We start from the raw sequence: 25,340 nt of genomic DNA on the forward strand, positions 1-25,340 counted from the left end.
AGTTTCATGAACAGGTCATAAATTTGTCAGTTAAATTTCATTCACTTGTGTAGTGTCAATTTATTAATAGTTCATTAAGTACAAATATTTGAATTTGGTAAACCAAACAAAATTCATGTTAATTTTCTCAGAGTTAAAATTAAGTAACGTGAACGTTTCATAGTTTGTGAGCACACAAAAACTAGAAAACGTCACCACATGTTGGATTTCACACACTCTGTTTGGAAAGCTCTTTTGAAACAACCAGTTAAAATTAATATTTGACTCAGTGTCCCATTAAATCTGTTTAACCTGATTTAATTGTAACAGACTCTAACAGTGATGTTAGTGCTGAATGTTGTAAAAATCCTAAGTGTAGCAACTTTTATACATAAGAAATTCCATACAGTACTGTAAAATTAAATACATTTGTTTTTTATAGTTAATATAAAAAGCTTACTGTTTAAAATTAACAGATATCTTAAATATATTTAAGATAAATTAAACAGTAAAAGGCAAAAATTGAGTTTAGTATTCGTGGGCGTTGCTATTTTGTTGTTCTGGCTGTAAAACTGCACGCTCATTTGGTAACAACTTTAATCATTTAAGTGTTAATCACCAGTCATTAGCCAATGATCACATCACACACTCACACATATGACCAAGAGTTGTTAAATTGACTTAAACTTTTTATTCAATATGACCTGAAATGACTGAATGACACCATAAACTCGATAGCAAAGTGTTTACAGAGGTCCAGTAGACTTGTGGTGTAATCTATATTGGTGAATATCATGCGCCACTAGGGGGCAGTACTTACCCTTCTAGACAGGAAGTGATGCTATGTCATGAACATAGAGTGAGCTGGAATAAAGATGGTGGGATTCCACGTTATCGCCTAAATGAGGAGTTTTATTAAAAGAGCCCAACGCAACATGGTGTCAGAAGTGCACTCGCTCTAGGCAGCGAAGAGAGACAGTGAAAAAAAAATAACCGTCACCTTGGCGAACGGCTAGTGACGAAAATGACGGAGCAAGCAGCAGCATTACCGGCGACTCCTGGCCCGGTTACGGCAGCTCCACCAGCGGCTACTTTCACCATCAAGCCACCGGAACCGTTCGACTTCACAAAGCCCCAAGAATGGGAGAAGTGGATCAGATGTTTCGAGCGTTTCAGAATGGCAAGTAATCTGAATGGTTCAACTGATGCTAACCAAGTGAACACATTAGTATACTGCATGGGAGACGAGGCTGACGACGTGCTAAGGGGACTAGACCTAACAGACGGGCAGCGCCAGCAGTACGATGCGGTCAGAAACGCATTTGACAGACATTTTGTCCCCAGAAAGAATGTGATTTATGAAAGAGCAAAGTTTAATAAGCGAGTACAACAGCCAGCGGAAACAGTTGACTCCTTCATAACAGCTCTATATGCTCTCGCTGAAAACTGTGAATATGGTGAACTCCACGATGAACTTTTGAGGGATAGGCTCGTTGTGGGTCTTAAAGATTCATCACTGTCGGAGAGAATGCAGCTCAACAAAGATTTGACGCTAACCAAAGCTATCACAATGGCGAGACAATCTGAGGAAATAAAAAGACAGCAAACTGACCTCAGAGGCGAAAGCAGCACAGGCAAAACAGCCATGGACGCCGTGCATGTCAGAAAGTCACAGCCCAATAAATTCAGAAGCAGAGAGCAAAAGCAGTTCAAGCCATGAAAACCACAAATAAAAAAACAAGAAAATAAAACGTGTTTTAAATGTGGAAAAACACAGATGCACCCAGCAGCACAGTGCCCAGCTAAAAATGCGGAATGCCACAACTGCGGGAAACGTGGACACTACGGGAGAGTTTGTAGGTCTACAGCTGTGCATGAGGTGGCAGACTGTGCAGATGGACTCTTCCTAGGTGAACTGGATTCAGGAGAAGACCCGTGGCTTGCTAACATCTGCGTGAGAGGCAAAAGCATGACCTTCAAATTAGACTCGGGGGCAGATGTCACAGCTATCTCAGAAGAGACATTCAAAGACATTAAGCACCCAAATGAGCATCTGCAAAAAGCTGAGAAGCCACTGTATGGACCAGGAGGTGCAGCACTGACCGTGCTTGGGTCCACAAAGGAGGACATTTCCTACAGTGACAGGAGCACTGCAGAGACAATCTATGTAGTCAGAAATCTGCGTGTAGCTCTCTTAAGCAGGACAGCTTCTGTGAGACTGAAACTAATTGCCCAAATGGACAATGTTGACCTTGAGACAGTGAAGAAAGCGTACCCGAAGCTATGGGATGGGCTCGGGCTTGTTCAAAAACCGTACACGATTAAGCTGAAGCCCGACGCTAAACCTTATTCACTGAAAGTGCCCAGGCGTGTTCCGCTCCCACTACTGGGCAAAGTCAAAGCAGAGCTACAGAGGATGGAACAGTTGGGGGTGATCAGTCGTGTGGAGGAGCCCACAGACTGGTGTTGCGGCATGGTCGTAGCCCCTAAAAAGGACAAAGAGACAGTCCGCATCTGCGTGGACATGACACCTTTAAATGGGTCGGTGTGTCGTGAAAGATATATTCTTCCCTCTGTCGACCAAACACTAGGCATGCTCACAGGGGCACAGTATTTCTCCAAGCTTGATGCTAACATGGGCTTTTGGCAAATACCGCTGTCCAAAGAATCTGCTCTCCTCACCACATTTATTACGCCATTTGGGAGGTACCATTTCAACCGTCTGCCATTTGGTATTTCCAGTGCACCAGAGCATTTCCAAAACATGATGGTGACGGAAGTGACAGCCGGCCTCGCGGGAGTCGTATGCCACATGGACGACATCCTGGTCTGGGGATCTACGAGAGAGGAGCACGACATGAGACTCCACGCTGTCCTCGACCGTGCAGAGAAGGCAGGCGTCACCCTGAACATGTCAAAATGTGAGTTTGGCAAAAGAGCAGTGAAATTCTTAGGATTCATTGTGTCATCTGAAGGCATGAGCCCCGACCCTGACAAAACTAGTGCGGTGCAGAAGATGAAAGAGCCAAGCACTGTGAGTGAGCTTAGGAGCTTCTTATGAATGGTGAACCAGCTGGGGAAATTCATCCCAAACCTTTCTGAAAAAGACAAACCACTGAGAGACTTGCTTTCAACTAAAAACATGTGGTACTGGGGGCATGAGCAACAAAACGCCTTTAACAGTTTAAAACAAGAACTGTCATCTGCACCAGTGCTACAGCTCTACAACCCAAACAAACCCCAGAAGATCTCAGCAGATGCTTCTTCATATGGGTTGGGGGCAGTCTTACTACAGAAAGACAATGATTGACATTGACAGCCACAGAGCAGCGCTACGCTCAGCTGGAAAAAGAAGCGCTAGCGCTCACCTGGGCCTGTGAAAGATTCAGTGACTTTATTCTAGGGCTACACTTTGAGCTTGAGACCGACCATAAGCCACTAGTGAGCCTACTCGGAGGACAAGCCCTGGATTTGCTTCCACCGCGGATACAGAGATTCCGCATGCGCCTGATGAGGTATTCTTACACTATAAGGCACATTCCAGGCAAAAGCCTCACCACGGCCGACACGCTGTCACGGTTGCTGTTGGCAGGCAACGTGATTCCCAGAGACAATGACCTTATGGAGGACACTGATATCTACGTTGACACAGTGCTGGAGGGCCTTCCTACTAGCAGCAAATACCTTTCAGATCTCCGTGAGCAGCTGCAGTCTGACAGCGTCTGTTCGCAAGTCATGAAGTACTGTGCAGAGGGCTGGCCGGACAGGAACCAGCTGCAGGGAGTGGTAAAGCACTACTGGTCTGAAAGAGCAGTTTTGAGTGTACACAATGGACTACTACTGAGAGGTACAAGGTTGGTCATACCTGCAAACATGCGAAACGCAGTTCTGGACAAAATACACGAGGGACACCAAGGAGTAGTCAAGTGTAGAGAACGTGCGCGACAAGCAGTGTGGTGGCCAGGCCTGAGTAACCAGATCGGTGAACTTGTCCTTAAGTGCAGGCTGTGCATTCAGGAGAGAGTTAATGTGAGGGAACCTCTTATGCCCACACGTTTACCTGAGAGGCCATGGCAGAACTTAGGAGCTGATCTGTTCACACTAAAAGACAAAAACTATCTGTTAGTAGTGGATTACTTCTCGAGATATGTCGAGATTGCTCAACTCAGTCCAACTCGTTCAGCCAATGTGATTGTGCATTTACAGTCAATATTTGCACGCCATGGAATCCCTGAAGTATCGATCACCGATAATGGGCCACAATTTGCATGTCAAGAAATGAGAGACTTTGCAAAGGACTACTGTTTTGAGCATGTTACCAGTAGTCCCAGGTACCCGCAGAGCAACGGCAAAGCGGAGAGAGGCGTCCAGACCATCAAGAATCTCCTCAAAAAGGTTAGCGATCCATACAAGGCGTTGCTGGCATACAGAACAACAGCACTGGCAAATGGCTACAGCCCGGCTCAACTTCTCATGGGGCGCAGGCTTCGTACTACCTTGCCAATGCTTCCTGAAACCTTACAGCCCCGTCTGCCTGATTTTCAGCAGGTTAGTTGTTCGGAGAGAGAGAAACGGCTGAGACAAACCGAAAGTTTTAACAAGAGACATAGAACAAGAGAACTGGATAAATTGGTGCCAGGACAACCAGTCTGGATCACGGATGCAAGAGCACAGGGCACAGTGACAGCAGTCCACCCGACTCCACGATCGTACGTCATCAGTGGGCCCCAAGGGACAATTAGAAGGAACCGCAGTCATCTTGTGCCGATCCCGCAAACAAAGGCTCAAACCGAAGCCACACAGATCCAAGCTACTCCTACAGAGACAGTTTCTGAGCCAAGCGCACCCCATACACCGGGTGTGGTTAGAACCCGGTCTGGTAGGGAGGTGATTAAACCGAAAAGACTTGATCTGTGAAGCTGATTGTTTGAAAACGGAAAAGTGTGTTTCAAATGCTAAGTTGTGGTTTTAAGAGTAGCATGTTGAAAAGAAAAAAGTGTTTATTCTGTTACAGGTTGAAAAGAAAAGAGAAAGTGTTTATTCTGTTACAGGAGGAAAAGAAAAAGTGTTTATGACAATACTGACTTTATGTTTCCTGAAATGTTGGGGTATGCCTGTATTGAAAAAACTATATGCAGTTATGTTTTGTTTGAAGAACAAAAGAATGTACCAGTCTGACTTCAGTAAAGGGGATGTGGTGTAATCTATATTGGTGAATATCATGCGCCACTAGGGGGCAGTACTTACCCTTCTAGACAGGAAGTGATGCTATGTCATGAACATAGAGTGAGCTGGAATAAAGATGGTGGGATTCCACGTTATCGCCTAAATGAGGAGTTTTATTAAAAGAGCCCAACGCAACAGACTAGGGCTGGGTGTCCTCACTGATTTCTAGAATCAGTTCGATTACAATTCACAAGACCTCGATTCGATCGATTTGATTTGAATCGGGGAAATTTTGCCTCAGACAGTCAGAAATATTATAATTCTCATCATTTATCAGTACATATCCATATTTTTATATCTAGAAAAAGAAAGGTGACAATTGTGAGACTTTATCAAAGGCGTAAGCATCACAGTGTTAAAGTAATGGACCAAAAAACACCGAAAAACATGGAGGAGATTTTCCTGGCCTGTCTTTTTATAGCAGGCGGTACAACAAAAACAGAAGAAAACCATGAATCAACATATTGCGGCGAGCTCAGACAAGGAGGAGACAGAGGTGTCATTTGGTCTTGCTTCCCGCAAGTTAGCCAGGGAGCACAGCCGTTATTTAGCATTCAACAGAAAACACAACAACAACAAAAAGGCGCTCTCTCTCCACCCAGAAACACACAGTCGCAGAGAGAGAGCGTCACCTGTAATCATAGCAACATAATGCTGCCGCCTGGAACAACAGAACGTAGCTGTCAAACGCCAAACACCCCTGACCCACTACATAGCCCACACCTAAGGGGTCAGTCGTCCCCGACAACCCCATTACCCAACACAAAGGCGATCTCGAATAGCAGGGGACCCCATCAGAACATGGGGTGCCACCAACATCCCCTGCCCCGGCGGCTGCTGGAGCGGGCGGTCGGTACGGTGTCTGTCCTGGTGCAACATTACCATGCGCCCCGGGCCTGGTATGCAGATACGGTAAACCAGTTCTGTTAGCCGCTCCACGACCTCTGCCGGTCCTTGCCAGTGACTGCACAGCCTGGGGGGCACTCCTCTCTTGCGAACCGGGCAGCACACCCAAACCTTGTCGCCAGGCATGAAAACTCCCCCTTGGCACCTGGTGTCGCAGGCTCTTTTCTAGGAGGCCGTCGTGGGTCTCCACATTGTTGTACTGGCAGTGGTAGACCTTCACTTCGAGCCCCTGTCCCGACACCCCCGTCCAACCTGGGCATTGTGCCGCCTCCAGCCAGGCCCTCACCTGAACCAACGTTGCGTCAGCCTCCTGCTCCAGCTTCAGCTGCTGCGTGGTCAACGGGAGCCATCCCCCTCGGCTGGCTGTGGCCTGAGCAGTAGCCATGCCCAGTGCCTCCTGGGCCCGGTTCTCCTGTCGTTTCGAGAGGGGCAGCCGGTGTGGGCGCAGACGGATGGGTTGAGCAGAGCCGGTGTCGATGGTGTGCTGAACCAGCCGCGTCTGCCTGCAGTCTTTGTCACTAGCGGCGATGATGTCCACATTCTCGTCCAGGAGGCACCTCAACCGCTGGCACTGGTCAACGGTGAGACCTACGCTGCTGCGCTGCCACAGGTCATCAACAGCTTGGGTTGTCTCGGTCGAGGGAGGTTTGTCTGGCCTAGAGGCTGGGGCTGAGGCGAGTAGAGATGGTCCAGAGCCACCGGCATCCGAAGTCTGTTGAGTGGCAGCTGCCTGAAGCCCGGCTTGTCTGTCTGTGGTCCCCTCCGTTCCCTGCTTTTGGCCGCACTGGAGGGCCAGAGTCTCTGTACCAAGAGTGATAGCCAGCTTTACGGTGTCAACACAGGCCCCCCAGCGGGTCAGTAGATCAAGGCTGATGATGCACTGGTCTTGGATGTCAGCAAGCCAGAAGTCATGCACCAGCTCCAGATCCTTCACTCGGATCCGCAATGGTTTCTTCCCCCGCATGTCAGTCCTATCCCCTGTCACCGTCATCAGCTGGGTGTCGGTGGGTGACCAACCCATCACAAGTGGCCCGGACGTCCCAGGGAGCACCCCAGGTCATATTAGGGAAATAGTAGACCCCGTATCCACCGGAGCCCGGCAGGGCTGGTCCTCAACACAGCAGCTCAGGTAGAGTCCCTTGATATGCCCGACTCGGCCCACCACCGTGCATTGTTCTTGGAGGGGGGCAGGAAGCTGGAGCGGTGGTCCCCTCGCTACACCGCTCCCCCTCTTGTTTCCCTGAGGCCGCATAGTTCTGGTCTTCGGGGCGGGCGCCAGGCAGTCGCGTGCCACATGGCCAGGCTCATCACACCGGTAGCAACGGTCGGTCTGTCGATGGGACGCCCAAGTTCGAGGCATGGCCAGGCGTCCGTGTTGGCGCAGTCACTCTGGAAAGAGTCCTCGCAGAAAAGCATGCAGGCTAAGCTCCTCACGGGCTGCTGCTGGGAAATCCGGGTAGCCACGACAAGCATACAGCAAAACATCCACTGCAAAGGTGCCCAGGCTCTCCCCCGGCCGGATGGTCAGATGCTCCCTGCTCTGATCAGTGGAGTGCCGCTGCCCAAATCGCCTCTTGATGCCATGGTGAGGGCCTGGAGCTCATGCTGCTCTGCCGGGGCTAGGTCAAGGAGTACCTGCAGTGCATCTCCTTCCAATGCTAGCGCTAGGTGCGTAGCAGCGCTCTCTCCACACAGAAACACCAGGGAACACAGCTGTAACTAATCAGGAAAACTAGACAGGGAAGGTAAAACTAAATACCAAACATACAAGAAAGGGCTTACCAAAATAAAACAGGAAATAAGTAAACTGGGGAAATCACTGATTGAGACTTTTACAATGGAAGGGTGACAGAAGGGAGGAAGGGTAAACTGAAAGAAGGAATACCAAAAATATAAACCAGCAATCAGCAGGACTTAGAAGTTCAGCACACAAAATACTGTGTTAGACATCCAAAACCACAACATACATTCTTAATTCTTGTTTTTAAAACATTAAAAATAAATTAACTTGTGATTCTATAAATGAAGTTTTTAGGTCCCAGTGACTTTCTATATATTCTGTGCCATGAAACACATGCCCAGCACTAAGTGACAGACTCAGTAAACTGACGTAGGCATTCAGCTCTGGAGAATTTAGTTGAGCACCAGACACAAAGGCTGCAGTCTACTCTGTGCTCAGAAAGTCACCTTCTGTCACTGCCACTAGCACAGACAGAGCAAGTCATATATTTGTTTTGACTGGTGAAGCTTTGCTTAAAAAACGCTGCTGCGATGATGTGTTTTGTTTCCTAGGGTGGAAGATTCTTTCCATGTTAAGTAGTAGTTCTGACATTGTAAGGTCACACACACCCACACAAACACACACTTCATCAGCGTCCAGGAGCAAGTGTAAGTGGCATCTGGGCTTTGTCTCTTTAAGGGTGTTGGATAAAACGCAGAGATTATGCTGCATGACTGCCAGAGAGAGGAGAGAGGCTGCAGTAGAGGACAAAAGAGGCTGGAGAGAACGAAAAATGAGACAGAAGGGATCAGACGCAGAGATGATGATGTCACGGTCAGGGTGGTGCTGAAGGGGATTTATCCAAATCTCATTAAACATTTTGGATATTTCATATAGTTTTGGTTTTATGTTATATTTTCAGTATCTATTGCTTTGATATTTAATCGATTCATGTAACTGAAATTTGAGAAAATTTGAAAAGGAAAATGTCAAATAACACCTGCTGCACATCTATTACTGAAAATATTAGGAGTTGGTTTGACAAGGCAGTTAGCTGGTGACCATACCTGCAGCTTTGTATGGTCACCTACAGAATCCATACATGCTTCACCAAAGCCTGAAAGTGGTTAGCATTTACAGACAGCAACACAGTGGCAATGTAATTACAGTGATCAAATCCTGGCTGGGGCCTTTCCTTTTTTGCTCTTTGCCTGCGTGGGCTTCCTCCGGGTGCTCTGGCTTTCTACTGCAGTCCAAAGATGTGCATGTTAGCCTAATTGGTGATGAAACTGGCCATAAATGTGAGGCAGAGAAAGTCCTTAAAGTGTATAGAGTGAAGTACTTTTTGAAATCAAACTGTAACACAATTCTGTCAGCCGTGCATGCAGCTGATTTGGGCTGATGGTTACCAGTGAAGGGCATTGCATCTCCTCAGTTTGTCTTGATAGTGCTATTTAATGTAAAATAAATGCAACAAAGCCTTCCAGTGCTGAGGCCTGCAGTATCAGCTAAATTAGCCCTGAGCCCTTTGAGCGTGGGCATGCTCCTCTGTGTTTCACTGTTGGTGGACTGATGTCAACATCTAGCACTGTTAATCTTCTGATGCTGGCTGAGCCCACTCGCAGGGTGTGTTCATGTGTCAGTGTCTGTTGGCTTCCTTGTGTGTAACTACGTGCTGTGGCCGTGTTGTAAAGCACAATAAGCCTGCTTGATCAGACCTTCACGTAGCCCTGTTTTTCTTGCAGCGTGTGTACTCCCAAGCTCCACTTTTAAAAGAGGAATCGCGGTCAGTAAGCATCTATGTCCACTCCAATTGTGAATGCGTTTTTGTTACTTTGCAAAGTATGATCATTACAGTGATGATCATACTTTTCCTCTTTATTCCTCTCCACTTTGGTTTACTCCTCGGGGACTGACATACAGAGTCTAGAATTGTGCAGAACCACACACTATGTAAAAGATGGACATAGTGTCTGTGCTTTAGCCCATATTTTATAGTGTGTGCATTTTAAGCCTCAGTGTTAGTATTTTGGCTACAGCCATGTTTTTGGAGCAAGCATTAGCCATATTTGAACAAGAGCATGGAGCGCTATCATACCTGCTAACTAACTTGTTAGAGAGCAGTTGGCATGTGTTTGGCTGCTGCAACATTTTCTAGTATTTACATGTTTACAGTAGCGTTTAAATACAGCATGTTTTTTTTTATATAAAAAGTGGGCATAATCATAGCAACATCACTCACGGATTTTGAACAAGAAGCTTTAACATTAGCATTTTGGTTGCTAGTATATTGTGCTTTCGAAGCCAGAAGCTAGTCTATGAAACATGCTTCAAAAGCTACCAACAAGCATTTACAGAAGTGTACATTGATGTTTAAGAAAAAGCATCACTTTAAATTTAGGGCTCAGGTTTAACATGAAATGCATTCTTGGAGTCATTTTTTGTTTAATTGTGCTCTTGAATTATTTTTGGATAAAACTGCCATGTTTTACCCTTTTGTTACAACCAATATCACAAAAAGAGAAGGCAAAAATATGCATCTACAAATGTCATAAATGCCTCCAGTGGATCGACTGACTCACTGTGGGGGATTTGCTCTTAGACATTTCTCCCAGGCTTTTTAAAATTCTGGTCATTACTGTGCTCTAGATTCTCTCCCCCACTGTATATGTAAATTTTGTCTCTATGTTTCCAAAAAGTGATAGAAATACATTTTTCATTGCTGTAAAATTTTTCAAAGGATGGCAGCAGGTTTGTAGCAAAGCTGTTTTGCATCATGATTCCGTCTCTGTTTCCAATCAGCTCCTCATCTGTGAGCAGCTCTGTTTATTCCAGGTCAGCAGAAACATTTAATCAGCGATCCGATTCCTCCCAGATTTCTGAAATCATCCGGTGAAGGACGTCACCGCTGCCGTCTTCTCACAGAGATGCGAATGATTGTTTTATTTTAACTGTTGTTTTAAGGTCAGCTCCACAGCGTGCTCTGTGTGATGAAATGCGAGCGTAACCTTAGATGTGTCTTTTTCTGCGTGTTGCCATGGTGATTGCAGGTTGCTGTCCAGGATGGCGGGGATGAAGGAGCAGCAGTTCACGGAGGAGAAGCCCCTGCTGCCGGAGCAGAGAGGAGTGGACTCAGACATGGTTAGTCGACCTGTTTATTTACCGTACGTTCTCTTTGTTGCCATTAACCTTCCTGTCTTGTAGCTGATTAGCGTGCGCAGGACGACGTCCTCAGAAACTCTTGGCATATTATAACGGAGATGTTTGTGCTCATTAGCTGTGATGACTTATAATTAGACAATGAGCTTGTTTACCAGTGGAGGAGGAAATTAATGAACTCCATCCAACCATGACTCTTTGATAGCAGCACTGTGAGAAGATGAAAGCTCATTTAAGAGGAGGGTAAGAGAGAGAGAGGGAGCGGTGCAGGACATAGAGTGAAAAACAGCGAATAGGCAGTAGGTGGTTAAATAAGAGCCACTTATTCCAGTCCACTTATCCATTAAATAAGCAACAGGTACAAGTTGTGGCTGAGTCAGGGGCGCTTGAATGCCTCTCATTGCAGTAATGATAAAAATGGTATAGACAATACCAAATGAAAAAGTTACTTGAAGAGGCCAGATATGAGCAATTTCCTGGTGAAGTGACTTTGTGTTAATGGAGAAGAAAGAAAAGAGATGAAGGATGCTTGAGCCAATACAGCAGGGCAAGTTCAGAGAAAGAAAATTGATTGCGCACCCTGATTGGGCAATTGTGACAAAGCTGTTGTGATCATCATAGAAACAAATTGGCAACAACATCAATCAAACCCAGAAGAACACGAAAACAAGCATAAATACATGTGGACAAGTCCTGTGCTTCAGACAGGCCTCTTATTTGTGCTGGAGGAATCAGAGAGGCGGCAAATAAAACCACATTAGGCGTGACTCACTTTACCAGTGCGTCAGAAATAAGACATCTAGTATATAGAGTAGGTCTTTTTTGTCTCAGTAGCTTATTTGAAGGAGCACAACATGCCACGCATCAATATGAACGACTAATTCTGCCATTGATCAGCTAAAGGTTGTTAGCCCTGCTCATTATGACTCTCTGCTTGTAAATAACGGAGCCATTGATCAAGCTACGTGTCTGCACGACTCAAGTTATCGTTCAGTCGAAGAGCACTTCACCCCAGACACACTCACACTTTTATCCCCCCCAGCTCTTTCAAAGTCTGTTGCTCCGGTGTTTGCAGTAGCATGTTAGTGACCTTTAAGAGCGGTTACTGAGTGATTACCTTCTGGAACCAAACACTGGTAAACTCGTCGTAAGGCATGTCGGACTAATGCTGCATTCAGTTCATATGGGGACAGCGGAGACGTCCTAAAATCCAGCGAAACAGAAACTGTAAGATTTTCATGTGTCTAAGCTTTTAAAACTAGAAATAAACTAACAGTGGTGCATTTAAATGGTAGAAAAAACTTAGAAGGTTCTCTAACTAATACGTCCCTATAGTGAAGCGCGGTGGTGGCAGCATTATGCTTTCTTTTTCTCAGCATAATATAATATTGCTGCGACATGAATAACCACAAGCCAAGGAAAAAACAACAACAGCTGTTGTTTCACACTAAAAGCCTCATAACAAATAAAAGATTTTTGTACACTAACTTACTAGTGCTTGAAATTTGAATTAGTTTAGATTTTAGGGGTACTAAGGCTAAAAGGACATCGCACAAAATGTTACTTATGTCTTATTATATCATATAACCTGTAATAATAATTCATTCTAACATGACATCTAGTATGTCTAAAAGCTGAGACACACTTTTCCGCTCTGAAGCTTCCCTTGTGATATGAATCCAGCATGGTCCTGGTTTTGAGTTGCATGTGGACAGTCTACTCCAGCAGGTCTCTGCCCACAACTTGTTCCTCAATAAAAGGAAGGCCACAGATCTTCAGCCTGACCTTTTGGGATGACACTGGAACAGAAACAAAGCAATTAAGTTACGCAAGAAATCTCCTTCCTTGGACATTTAAAGGCTTCGAGCAGGCGTGTCAAACTCATTATTTTTCACTGGCCTGATTTACAGCCCAGTGGTGCTTTGTTGGTAAGTCACAATATAAATGCCGGTTCATTCTAATTTGATTTAAAGTAATTAATATTAATAAACTCGGTCTTAGTAGAGAAGTAAAAGATCCTTCTGAAAATGTCCAAAACACATAGATAGTCAGAGTTGTGGGATTTTTTCCGCACATTCACTTTAAGGTTTACAGTTTTTACCCATCGAGGGACAAAAACATGCAGCGTATATGAATTTAGATCAGGCCTGTGAACCTTATGTTTGATGTTTGACACCCCTGGAGCTCATTTCTAAGCGTATTAGAAATAAACCATGAATGATTAGCATGTTTTCATGTTGACTGTATGTTGCTGCTATGTCTTCCCCAGATGTTTCCCAGTAACCACCTTGTTATGCTTGTTTCACAACACAGCAGGATAAAGGAGAGGAGGCATCAGGGGGGCTCCAGGGCCCCACCGCCCCCGCGCCTCTTAACAACCCCCCTCCCCCCAGTCGCTCCACTCACCGCTGGCATGTCTTCGCACGGCACTGGCTCCGCCAGACCCGCCGTCGGACCAGCGGGGTCCTCCCGGTAACTACCATAACAAGTAGAAACATCTGATCACTAGTACACTGATTCAAACACACACTAGACTAGACACTAAAGTAGATGTTTAATATTCTAAGGTGGATGACAAAGTCGGGAGCAATTATGGTAAAAAACAGTTCCTGTGTAGAAAATCTCACTTAAGTAATAAGATCAGTAAATTGTTCACAATATTTAGTTTTAAATTCAAAAATCTCAACACAAGTAAAGGTTTATGTAAAGATATTTGCCATTTTTGGCACCGGTAATTATGGTTATGATATTTTTTTAAACATAAATTGTGTTAAATTATAATAATAATAATAAAAATAATAAATTTTATTTATGAGCGCCTTTCAAGTCACCCAAGGACACTTTACAATAGGATAAAACACTTAGTAAAACAATGGCAGAATAAGAACAATAAAATAAAAGCACAAGATAAAATGAACAAACAGTGGATTCACAGTGAATATGCAGATTTGAACAGATGAGTTTTGAGTTGGGATTTAAACTGGGGGAGAGAACCAGTGCTTCTTATTTCTGGGGGCAGAGAGTTCCACAGCCTGGGAGCAGAGCAGCTGAAAGCTCTGCTTCCCATGGTGGTGAGGCGGAAGGAAGGTACAGCAAGCTGGATAGAAGAAGAAGAACAAAGTGAACGGGCAGAACAGGTGGTGGTTAACAGGTCAGAAAGGTAAGGAGGAGCGAGGTTATGAATGGCCTTGAAGGTGAGCAGAAGAAGTTTGAAAATTATCTGGAATTTCACAGGGAGCCAGTGAAGTTCCTGAAGAACAGGTGATGTGCTGGTAGGAGGGGGTTCTGGTGATAATGCGAGCAGCAGAGTTCTGAACCAGTTGAAGCTTATGGAGGGATTTTTGGGGGAGACCATGCAGAAGAGAATTGCAATAGTCAATACGGGAGGTAACAAGACTATGGACAAGAATGGACGTAGACTGGGTGGAAAGAGAAGGAAGCAATCTGTTAATGTTACATAGATGGAAGTAGGCAGAACAGGTGAGATTATTGATGTGAGATTTATAGGAAAGTGAACTGTCTAGGATGACACCAAGGCTCTTAACCTGAGGAGAAGGGAAAACTGTGGAGTTATCGATGGTGAGTGAGAAATGGTTTGCCTTCAAAAGGTTGGATTTGGTGCCAATAAGGAGGATCTCAGTTTTATCCTCATTGAGCTTTAGAAAATTAGACCTAAACCAGGATTTTAACTCGGATAGACATTCTGTAAGGGAAGAAGGTGGGAGGGAGGAATCAGGTTTGCAAGAGAGATATAACTGGGTGTCATCAGCAAATTGTCATTGTCACTATAGAAGAATGTAGCATTTAGTATCAGTATTAGCATGACAGTAGCTAGCATGACAGTTGTAGTGACGCATTGTAAACTTCTTGTCAGATTCAGAGTCAAACTCTATAAACAAACAAAAACTAGGTCCAATGACCGAGCATCAGTTTTTTCTCTTTCACCAAATGAATAAACAATAAAACTGAAGCGTTGTTACCATACGTAGTTTGTTATATCACATAAAAATATTATATCATATATCAATATAATCATATTACAAGAAAAAAGTAAAAAATGTGTCAAAAAAACAACCGACCTGGAAACTACCACAGCTTTGCAAATTAGCCTTTAACTCTGATCAAATGTAATTTTTTAGACTTCCAATTTTATTTTTCAATGTTTTATTCTTAAATGTTAAATATTTTAAATGTGTTAACAGCTGCAGAAGAAACATGTTTGGTTTGCAGTGCATATTTTCCTTTATACGTCAAATACTTTCACAATAAAATCCCCATATCTTACTCTTATATATAATCTATAAAACCACTTGCAGCACACAAACCTGTGACTAGGCCTACTATCTTGTAGAGTATTATTTATGCTGCTTTATACTTGTTGCCTCAATGACAACATTGTTTCCCCTCTCCGTTCTAAGATCAGACTTTATCACATCATTCCTCAGATCTTTCTCTACCTGATTAATTATACGTAGTCCTGCATTTCAACAAAAATATCTGGCGGGGAAGAAAAGAAAACCCCTAAAAATGAAGGCAAACATTCACTAAACCAGCTACTGACAGCGAGTCAGAGATGCCGGCAAAGAACCACAACATCTCCACAACAGCGTCACTATGCAGCCTTACAGAGTACACAGTCTGTGGGGATCACCTGCAGTAAAGGAAGCCTTACACCATCTCTAAGAGTTCATCCCTATTGGTTTCCATGAGCAGTGTGTTTGTGATCTTCCTTTTCCCTGAACTGAGATGCAGCACATCCCCTACTCTGCTGGGGATGGGAGTAATAAGAAAGAGAAGAGTGCCACCTGCTGGTCCGACCACCGTACTATCATCACTAACATTTTCCATCTGAGAACAATGCATGAAATCTGCGGGGACCGAAGTTGCCCTTTACGTTTCTGTGTCACCCTCACACCTTCACCTTCTCTAACAACCACACAGTTAGCTCATTCTGTTCTGCTGGGCAACTTCAGGTCCCGCTGTTTTTAGTGACATCTTTCTTTCTTTTTAGGTGTGTCCCTGATCTGACTCTGAGTGCCACTCCTTTCCTTTTTTTCAGTATTCATTGCTAATTACTTAAACTTCTATCATCCCTTATTCCAGCACTTTTTCTTTTGACTATGCATATGTGCAGATTCCATTTTTAATGTTGTCATATTTTCTTTCAGAAATGTTTCCAGAATCCCTCATATAAACTCACAACCTAAGACTCAAACTGTGCATGTTTAATAACGAAGCAGTGTGAAGACCATCTGTGTGATGTTCTGATTGGTGTCTAACCTCATGTGCATGCACTCACTTTTTTTTTTTTTTACCGGATTTCCAGATGTTCCTGCTCTGCTTTAAGCTTTCCAAAAGCAGCAGAGCAAGAATAAGTGATACATTCCAAAATAACACAGGTTAGGATGGGTGAAGTCACCGTTGTCATGACAAATGGCAACAAAATCCTTTTAAATGTTACTCCTAATCATGTGTTATTTTATTACACATTAGGATGCATTTATTTATGACAGAAAAGAAAAAAGCTTTTTATAAATACATCTGCTCTCAAACGATGGGCTCACTGTGTTTATTTGTGTCTTAAAACAAACATCAGTTTAGCTGAGCACTGAAACGTGATGAACTGTGGGATACTGTGGGACATAAATCAAGTGTCTGCCTGTATTTAAAACTGTGCACGTGTGTGATACTAATGACATCATTATGAAATTTAAAAAAGTAAAAATTCCTTAATAAATGGCTAAAAATGTACATTTAAATAGCTATTCCCTTTCTGATATAGCGTGCTTTCCAGTTAATATGTATGTCTCTAGATTGGACGCTGCCAGTGGAGGTAGGTCAGACATGACTAGAACCCCACCTGGATGCTTCCTTGGTGAGGTGTTTAGGGAATGGGAGGAGATCCCAGGGCAGACCTAACACATGCTGAGGGCTGAGGGTGGCACAATCTCTGCCTAGGTCGCTGCCTCTATGGCCCAGACCCCAATAAACACCAAAAAGATTGATTTTCTTATGTTACTTTTATGGAGCCGGATCAGTAGTTGTTGGGTTGTCCATTAAAACAGTGGTTTCACTGTAATATCAAAAAATATTGTCTGTTTGGACATATTTACTTAATTTTATTAGTTCGTATACCATCATAATAGCATTTTAGTTTTCTACCATTAACATAATGTTAATTAACATACCATTAACAGTATGTTTTATGATACTCGCCGTTTTTTGAGCTTGAAATGTCATTTTAACTTGTTACCATCAGGAATATAAAAAATATCACTTTAATATCAAAAGTGTTTTTTTTTAAAAAGTAGCATCATATCCTGGGATGATTTTTTTAATGGATATTAATATTATATTCTGCTTAATATTTTGTATTGTCGACTTAAACCTGTACATGTGTTACCATAACTTCAGCAGCAAGTACTTTTTTAAATGAAATTTTACTCTGGATGAGAGTCACTTGATTGAAATCTCAAACTGTGTCTCAGTGCACGTGTGAGCGTTGTTTTAAGACTTTAGAAAAGGTGAGCCCATCCTTTCAACTGTCAGTCGAGACCAGGTTCCCTAAAAAGTGAGCCCCTCGTGCAAGATTAAAAAATATCGACTGTCTGATTAATAATTTGTCTGGCAGAGCTGGAACGCTTTGACTGTCACAGCTGTCACGTTGACTCAAACCAGCTTGTCATCAATCAGTCTCTGAATTTGATTTGATTTTTCTTATTTTTGGCAGTGAAGGTGTCAGACTGGCCCAGAGGACGTGACTCATTTCACCGCTGAGGCCAGACGACAAAAGTGTTATTTTTATGCCTCGATCATTTACCTCAGCGTTACAGCTGCACACGCTGCTGAAGTGGCTCCTGTCAAGGGGATCTGGCTGTTTACTTCTTTTTTTTTTAAAAATCACCATTCTCCATCACTTTTTCTTTTCTTACTGCGGATTTGTTCCCAGTTTCCCACATGCGCTTTAATAAATCATCTTTGTTGAATGGGAATGCACATTACAGCACTAACCGCACACGCAGACGTTTGATAGACTGCAAACTATTAACTAGATGTAAAGTAAGAACACTTTTTTATCAGTGTTTATCTAGTATTGCATTGCATCAAGTATACTGTGGCTCAGGAATCAAAATGAAAAATAGTCAGTGCTGGAAAGAAAGCCTGCATTTCAGATTCTGCTGATTTTTACTGCTCTCTGCAGCACCGTCCTGTGTGTGTGGACGCAGGCGTCTTCAGTTTATTGTTTCCCTCTTTCTTTCTCAATAAGCAACATTTACGTTGTATGTAAAATATCAAATTGGGCATCCAAAATGGTACATTCATAAAGAAGAAGCACGATAACCATGAAATCAAAGCTGTGGTTTTATCCGGTTCTGTAATTTTACACAGTTCTTGAAGATTAATTCAGTTATTTCCGCATACAGTTTTAATGATATAATAATTCTATCTATCAAGAAGTTATTAAGCAATAACCAGATGAATGCAGAAACAGGTGACTGCAGAGAGGAGTTAAACACTGTGCTGATTTGCAGCTTCAGGTTGTCTTGCCCTCTGTTGAATCCATTCGGACTGTTGTGTAAAAACACATGTATATTTAGAGTCACAGAAATTACCATAATGACTGTAAAAGTCACAGACAGTACAGTGCATTTTGTGTGCTGTACTGCTGACGCGCCTCTGGGAAACTGTGTTGTTGTGTGTCTGTGGTTTGGACCTACAGTGCACAGTCTGTGCTGCTCTTCAGTTCCAACAGTGCATGTGTGAGGAATATTTCTTTGTGTGACTTCAGACTACTTCTTCTTCCAGTTTTAATTCTTTCTCTCTCTCTCTGTCTGTTATGTCTGCTTGTCTCTCTCTGCAGGATAGCTGTGAACAGCTGATGCCACCAGGTGACTGGAAGGTATGAGTAGATGTGTGAGAGAGGAAGCTCGACTTTCTCTCTCCGTTACCTTTTTTATCATGTGTTTTGTGGCCTTTTCATCTTTCTTTGTTATTACTTTGTGTCAGCTTACTTGGGTAAACAGTGATGTCTTCCTGAATCAAATGATCCCTTCAAGAGGGAGATGACAATGAAGTATGGAAGTGCCTTCTGGACACTGGCACCAATATATTGCTAAATATTGAAAAAAATCCAATGTATATTGAGCAGTATTGGAACTACTTAGAAGCTACATCTGGCGATGTAGTGTGCTTCTTGCTTGGACTGATCTTTTTCTCCTAATCCTGCTAAGTACTGTAAATCCACACTCAAACACACTGCTGCTTGTAAAACTTTTCAAGCTAACCCTTGTTGAAATCTCCCAATTCTTTTAATCTTTGGGCTGAAGGAAGGACAATACTCGGTGTATAAATGCTCAATCAACAATCATTTATTTCCATACAATTCAACAATCAGAGCATTACAGCGTCCGGACGGGAGAGATGCTTGCAGAGGGTCAACAGCATGTCTCAAAATGGTAGCAACTTTCACAGACTTTTATAGCTAGTAACAGCCCCCCTCCTTGTCATAAAAGCTGCATCTTCACATGTTTTCTAATTCCTTGACCTTGCCTCCCTGTCTTTCTGTGTGAAGTAGGAAGGGGGTTAAGGAATGTGGTTTTATCTCTTCTGCCCAGACACCTAGTCTACTTCACATGATTCAGCAATAAAACATTTCAAGAAAACAGTGTAAGACATTCACAGCTGATCAAGGATACAGAGTAATGCACACTTTATCTAATGAACTACAAAATGATTATGTTTCTTTTATTCAAGAGTATAATAGAGACTAAACTACATACATAGCACACCATCAGAACTAAAGGATAATATATGGCCTACATCTGTTAACCTAATTTACTACATTGACTACTGGTCATAAAATGGCATATGTTTAACTACTAGTCTCAACACCCTCTCTGTCCTTATGGCCAGTGCAATAGCTCAGTAGTTAGCACTAGGTTTGAATGCAGGCCAGAGTGGGACCCTTCTGTGTGTGTTCTCTTTATACTGGCACTGATTAATTCTCCCTGGACCAAGGCTTGCAGGTTCGAGTTGGTCCCCTGACACCTTATGATAGCTGCTAATTGCTCCTAATTCAGTAAATGAGTTTCCATATGGGGATCAGCAAAGAATATCTTATCCTCCTTCAACTCAGCCTGCTTCCTTGTGCAACCTTTGCTCTTAAATATTTGTGTCATTGGTGCTGACTTGGTTTAGCTGAGTAGTTTAGCTCTTAAAATGTGGCCTTGAATATATAAGTTACATTTTGGCTACTTGGTACATAGAACACAGAGCTGACCATAAAGAGGCATCACAGTGTCACAAACATCAAGTAAACAAATGTCTTTTATTTGCAACATATAGAATAACTGCTGTTATCTAAATTTGCACATTTTATGACCTGCATCACATTTGAAGTATTATCATTCCCGGAACGTTTAATTAAACTTTTATTTATACATGTAGTCCCATTGAGACTCAGAGAATACACATTAAAACACAGGAGGGAAGCAAAAGCTAGAATTACAACAGAGCCAACAATAAATCAATAAAACAAACTCACAACGAGGGCTTTTCACAGCAAAAACGACTTTGTCATCAACTTGACTATGAGTTGCTGGGCCATGATTTTTAACTGGACCCAGCTAATTAGCTAATAACACCTGAATAAACCTTCATGAACTGTTACATAATCTGGTGAATAAGCCTTGAGTGGAGCTTCACACTTCACCTCTGCTGGTTTATTTTAATCAAACGTGTGCTGAGCGTCAGACGTTTCACAGAACACGTCTGCTTTACACTTCCACCTGATGCTTCAGATGATAACGCTGCATTTTAAAGGTTTCTGCCTCACTTATAAAAGTCACTCTTTTCCACGTGATGTGCGATTTCTGTGAAAGTCTGTGTACGATGGGTAGGGTAGGGAAAGTTTTTACTACTTCCTCCATGATCCATCGTGATTGCTCAACTGATAAAGGAGCTCTCACACAGCTTTCTAGTGGTGACACAAAGTACGTCATTATTTTTAAAACATCAGCATTGATACTGGACTGTATGAACATGTGTGTGATCTAAAGATGAAAATGATTTTTAAAGGACTTTACAGTTTGTTATAAAACAGTTTGACTTCAACAAAAATATGAGTGACAGAATTCAGCATCTAAGATCAAAAGGAAAGCCCCGAAGTAGAGCAAGCCAGGAAAGGCCTCGACCCACTACACGCAGTAGATGTGGGGCAGAAAAACTTGTTGCAGTTCTTTGGCATCTCGTTTTGTGGTTTAGTGTTTTTGTGGTCTGTTTGGATCCTTGTCGGTTCACGTTTTAACTGTTTAAAGTCATTTTATGGCTGCTTTTGTGCTGTTGTTGGGTTTCTTTTTGTGTTTTTTTGTAGTAGTTTTGCATCCCTTTGTGATTTGTTTGCATAATGCAAACGATCTCCATTATATTGTTTAATTACAGCGCTCATTAATGTAATGGAGGCACATAGTGGCAGCTGATGGGCTGACTCTAATTACAAAACCCCAAGTCTTTCACATTCACAGCTCTGACTGCAGAAACACTGCTAATACACATGTTGTTTTAAATAAGCTTAGTTAATTATTCCCTGAGTAAAAGGAGCTTAAAAGCTTTATTTAAACAGGCTGTCGCAGTGAGATCTTTTTTTCTCAAGCGATAACTGTGCACGGTTTCACAAAAGACAAAATATACAGATGTTCAGAACTTCTTGCGCCTCTTCTTGTTCTTTGTGCTGCTCCCTTTAGGGGACAGGACTGTCTCACCAACCCTCTGCTTCTCACTACATTTATCAATCTTATCTGTCTTATCTTCCTCTTTTCCTCCTGCCTGGCAGCTCTGTTTTCACTGTCCAATATATCCACTATCCCTCCACTGCAAATGCCCAAAACAGTTTAAAGCATCTAATATCCAAGTGAAATAAAATAATGTTGCTTCATTCTGTTTATACGCAGCAAACATTTGAACTCCTTTTCTCCAGTTTCAGAGTGAACATGTTAAGAGGTACAGCTAGTATTACTGAATCCTTAGAGTTACCTGTAACTTTTGATAGAAGGCTCAGACACACATCAATATGGCTTTGCCTTATAGAATTCAGCATCTCCGTGCTGGGGAAATAGGTTTTGCAGCTGTTTGAGCTACTGTATTTTAATATAACCAGTGATCAGCTGTAACCCAGGAATCTACAGCCATAAATAAACACCATCTCTTCATCAACAGTTCTAATTTTACGATCGTAAGGTGTTTGGAGATGGACGATGAGCTAAAAAAATCTCTGCTGAATTTGTGAAAATGTGCAGTTGGTTTGATCAGAGTATCGAACAAAGCTTTGCCGGATGAGAGATTCCTGAAATGTGCCAAAAGCAGACTTTAGAATTGTAGGGAAGAGTCACTGGGATTTAAATTACTGTCATTTATGTACAAATGCAGATTATGGTTTTAATAGTAAACAAAATATCAGCGGGCATCTACTCCTTTTTGTCCAAGAAACAATTACAGTGCGTAGGCTGCTGTGAAATCACAATGTGCCATTTTTATTTTTGCACACAAACTAACAGTGGACACTGCGTCTGTAGTCACACAGTAAAGCTGCTCGTATTAAAGGGACGGAAATTTCAAAACGTTATTTTGGTCTATCGGGCTACGGTGTGAATAAGCTGTTGTTCTCTTTACAAATAAAAGATTGCATCATAAAAATTCTTCTAGCTGTTGGTAAAAGGAACATTTTCTTCCAGAGGACTGAGGTTTAATCCCAGTTGGTAACATTTTCTTTCTGTTCCCTTTGAGGCTTTTTTCATGTTCACTCACTCTTTGGTTAGGTCGAGGTACTAAAAGTAAGTGTACAAAAACATCATGATTTATATGTTTTGTATTAAAAAAAATTTTTTTTCTTTTCCTCTAAAGCTGGCAGACTGATTGACTGTAGACCTAATATAGGCGTATAAGAACTGACTGGGTTAAAATTTACATTCATCACATGATGTGAAAACATCAGTTTATTGTGAAATTTTTGGTAGAAATGCTCATAGACATTCAGATGATTATAGATCAGCACCAAATTTAAATTATGATCTGAAAAAAGACGTGAGGAATCAGAATAGTTGTGCCTGCGTGGGCCTACGAATTGCTGCTGAGATAAAAATGTTTGACATTTAATGATCAACATATTGTATTTCATTCCTGCGTTTGAATCCGTTTCTGCGTTGATTTTCCCATTGCTGCTCCTCGAAAGCTTGATGGCAGAGACTGTATGTTTAACGCAGACAGCATGATGCAGACTCAGCAGGGAGAGAGTTAATCTCCAGCAGGAAGGGAAAGGGGGGACAAAGTAAAAGAGAAAGGATGGGAAAGCAAAGAGTGGTGTTTACAGTTACTAAGTCAGCATGTCGAGCGCTCTCTCTCAACAGGAAAGGGGGATAGAGTGGGAAAGAAAAGAAGGCAGAAAGGGAGAGGAAAGAGGGAGAACTGAGAGACAGGACTAAATGCAGGGCTGCTAAATGAGAGCGCAGAGAGAAGAGGGGGAGGGCCTGCAGCCAGCTCGATAGTCACTCAGACACCATCCCAGCCATGAGAACATGCACGTATCCCTCGCTCTCTCCACCTTAGCATGCTTCCCTCAAAATGGAGAAATACAGCAACTGTACACAGTATTATTCATTAAAGATAAAGACTGATAACACCAACGATCCTGTTACAGAGCAATACCCTGCAGGGAAACATCAGGTACTAACATTCATGTGGATGTGACTTCGACACGTACCACACGTACTTCAGCAATGTTGCTGAGCATGCACGATTCCATCTATAACAAAAGCTACTCTGAGCTCCGGCAAGCTCTCACAGCAGGACACCACACTTCATCCACAGAGACCTAAAACTGCAGCTCGCAGGATCCAAATATTCTGCTGACAGTGTCCCAGGGCCAGACAGCACAGGACACCCTCAGAGAGTCTTTGTCCATGACCCAAATCTGCCACACCATGCTGGGCAGATGGCTGTATTATTGTAGCTGAGTTTTATGATACACAAGCACACGATTACAGTATCAATACTGTTTGTGCTATGCTACTTTATCCTGCTGATGTATATCATCTGCAACACACGCTGAGGTGTTGCCACTGATTGCTCGCTGTACTCTGTGTACATTGTCTTTACCAGTTCAATACCTGTCAGTACCTAAATGTCTGACCTCTTTGGCTTCATGTGGCTCACTCACCACTCATTCTTTGGCCCATGTGACTCCTTTGCTGTAAACCTCTGTCTAGTTAAATGCTCCTCGCTGGTACTTAACTTCCAGGAATGCAAACATACACTGAGTTTTGCTTGTTGCTTGCCCCAAAGGTTGGTGTCTGAAGCTCAGATTAAACATGAACAAAGTCTCACATACTCAGCTATACTCAGCTCAATCAGGTACAAGTAATCTCTGTGAGTCAAAAGCTCAGTTTTCTCCTTTTGGCTTTTTATGATATCCTTTAACTGCATAATAATCAATCTCATCACCACATTAAATGCCATGTCCAGTCTGGCACACAGTAAAGGCTTTTAACAAAACGTTTTCTATAATTCATGAAGAGGAAAAGGCTCAAAGGTAACTGGTTGCTGAGAAAAACAGCAAAGCAAAACAAGATCAAAAGTAGAGCAGTGGTGCTGATGCGAGAGCCACAGAAGACTCACAGGCCAGCGGACCAATCCAGGGGAGGGGAGGCAGCACGGTGAGCCAATTGTCTCCGGCCTGCCTCGGGTGCCTGCAGAATGTCAGAGAGAGAGAGTGGGAGTGGGGAGGGCGGCTCCAGCTCCTTGTTTAAGAGCGTGGCTGGGAGCGCAGCAAAGCAGACAAAGACTCTGCAGCATCCACTAGCCAACCCTTCGTCCTGCAGACCACCCTCACCAGGACCTAGTCCCGTAACACAGGAGAGGTCTGGCTGCTCGCTTGCCTGTCTGCACCCTCCTCTTCTTCTTCATCAGCTGAGCGTAGACTTGAGAGGGAGCCATGCCTGAGTGTTGGGACGGGGTGAGTGACTGATCAGGACCAATCCTGAGTGTCATCAACACCACAAACACTGCTTTTCCTGCTCTTTGCCAGTTCATTTTGTGATGCTTCTGTTTATTCTGAATCATATAGAACGCAGGTGTTGCTGCAGGAGATAAAAGCAGCGTGTTTTCTGTGTACTGCTGTGTGCTGCTGTTTTGTATTCAGCTGAAACTGCAGCGTCAGTGTCAGTTGATGGGCTGCTCTGACTCTGGCCCACTGACACACTTAAGCGCACTAACACAGATTCTGTGCAATGCTCTGATGCGCATACCTCTGCAGACGAGGGCGTGTGGGGCAAGTGTTAATCCTTCTGCAGTGTCATTT

General features: G+C 43.1%; 1 protein-coding gene across 5 annotated transcripts in view; it reads left to right on the plus strand.

Annotated features, from left to right (window-relative positions):
* The window catches only part of ndrg4 (NDRG family member 4), a 65,508-nt gene that overhangs the window by 25,275 nt on the left and 14,893 nt on the right, over positions 1-25,340 (plus strand). For 2 of the 5 annotated variants that reach the window (XM_026172574.1, XM_026172575.1), the window contains exons 3-5: positions 10,882-10,972; positions 13,304-13,462; positions 18,852-18,890. In XM_026172574.1, the coding sequence (XP_026028359.1) occupies positions 10,882-10,972; positions 13,304-13,462; positions 18,852-18,890 (289 nt within the window). Of the gene's footprint in view, positions 1-10,881; positions 10,973-13,303; positions 13,463-18,851; positions 18,891-24,721; positions 24,996-25,340 lie in introns of those variants that run through there. The other 3 variants (XM_026172576.1, XM_026172577.1, XM_026172578.1) reach the window with 3 other exon arrangements.

Source organism: Astatotilapia calliptera, chromosome 7 (genome assembly GCF_900246225.1).
Source record: "Astatotilapia calliptera chromosome 7, fAstCal1.2, whole genome shotgun sequence".
Classification (NCBI taxonomy): domain Eukaryota; kingdom Metazoa; phylum Chordata; class Actinopteri; order Cichliformes; family Cichlidae; genus Astatotilapia; species Astatotilapia calliptera.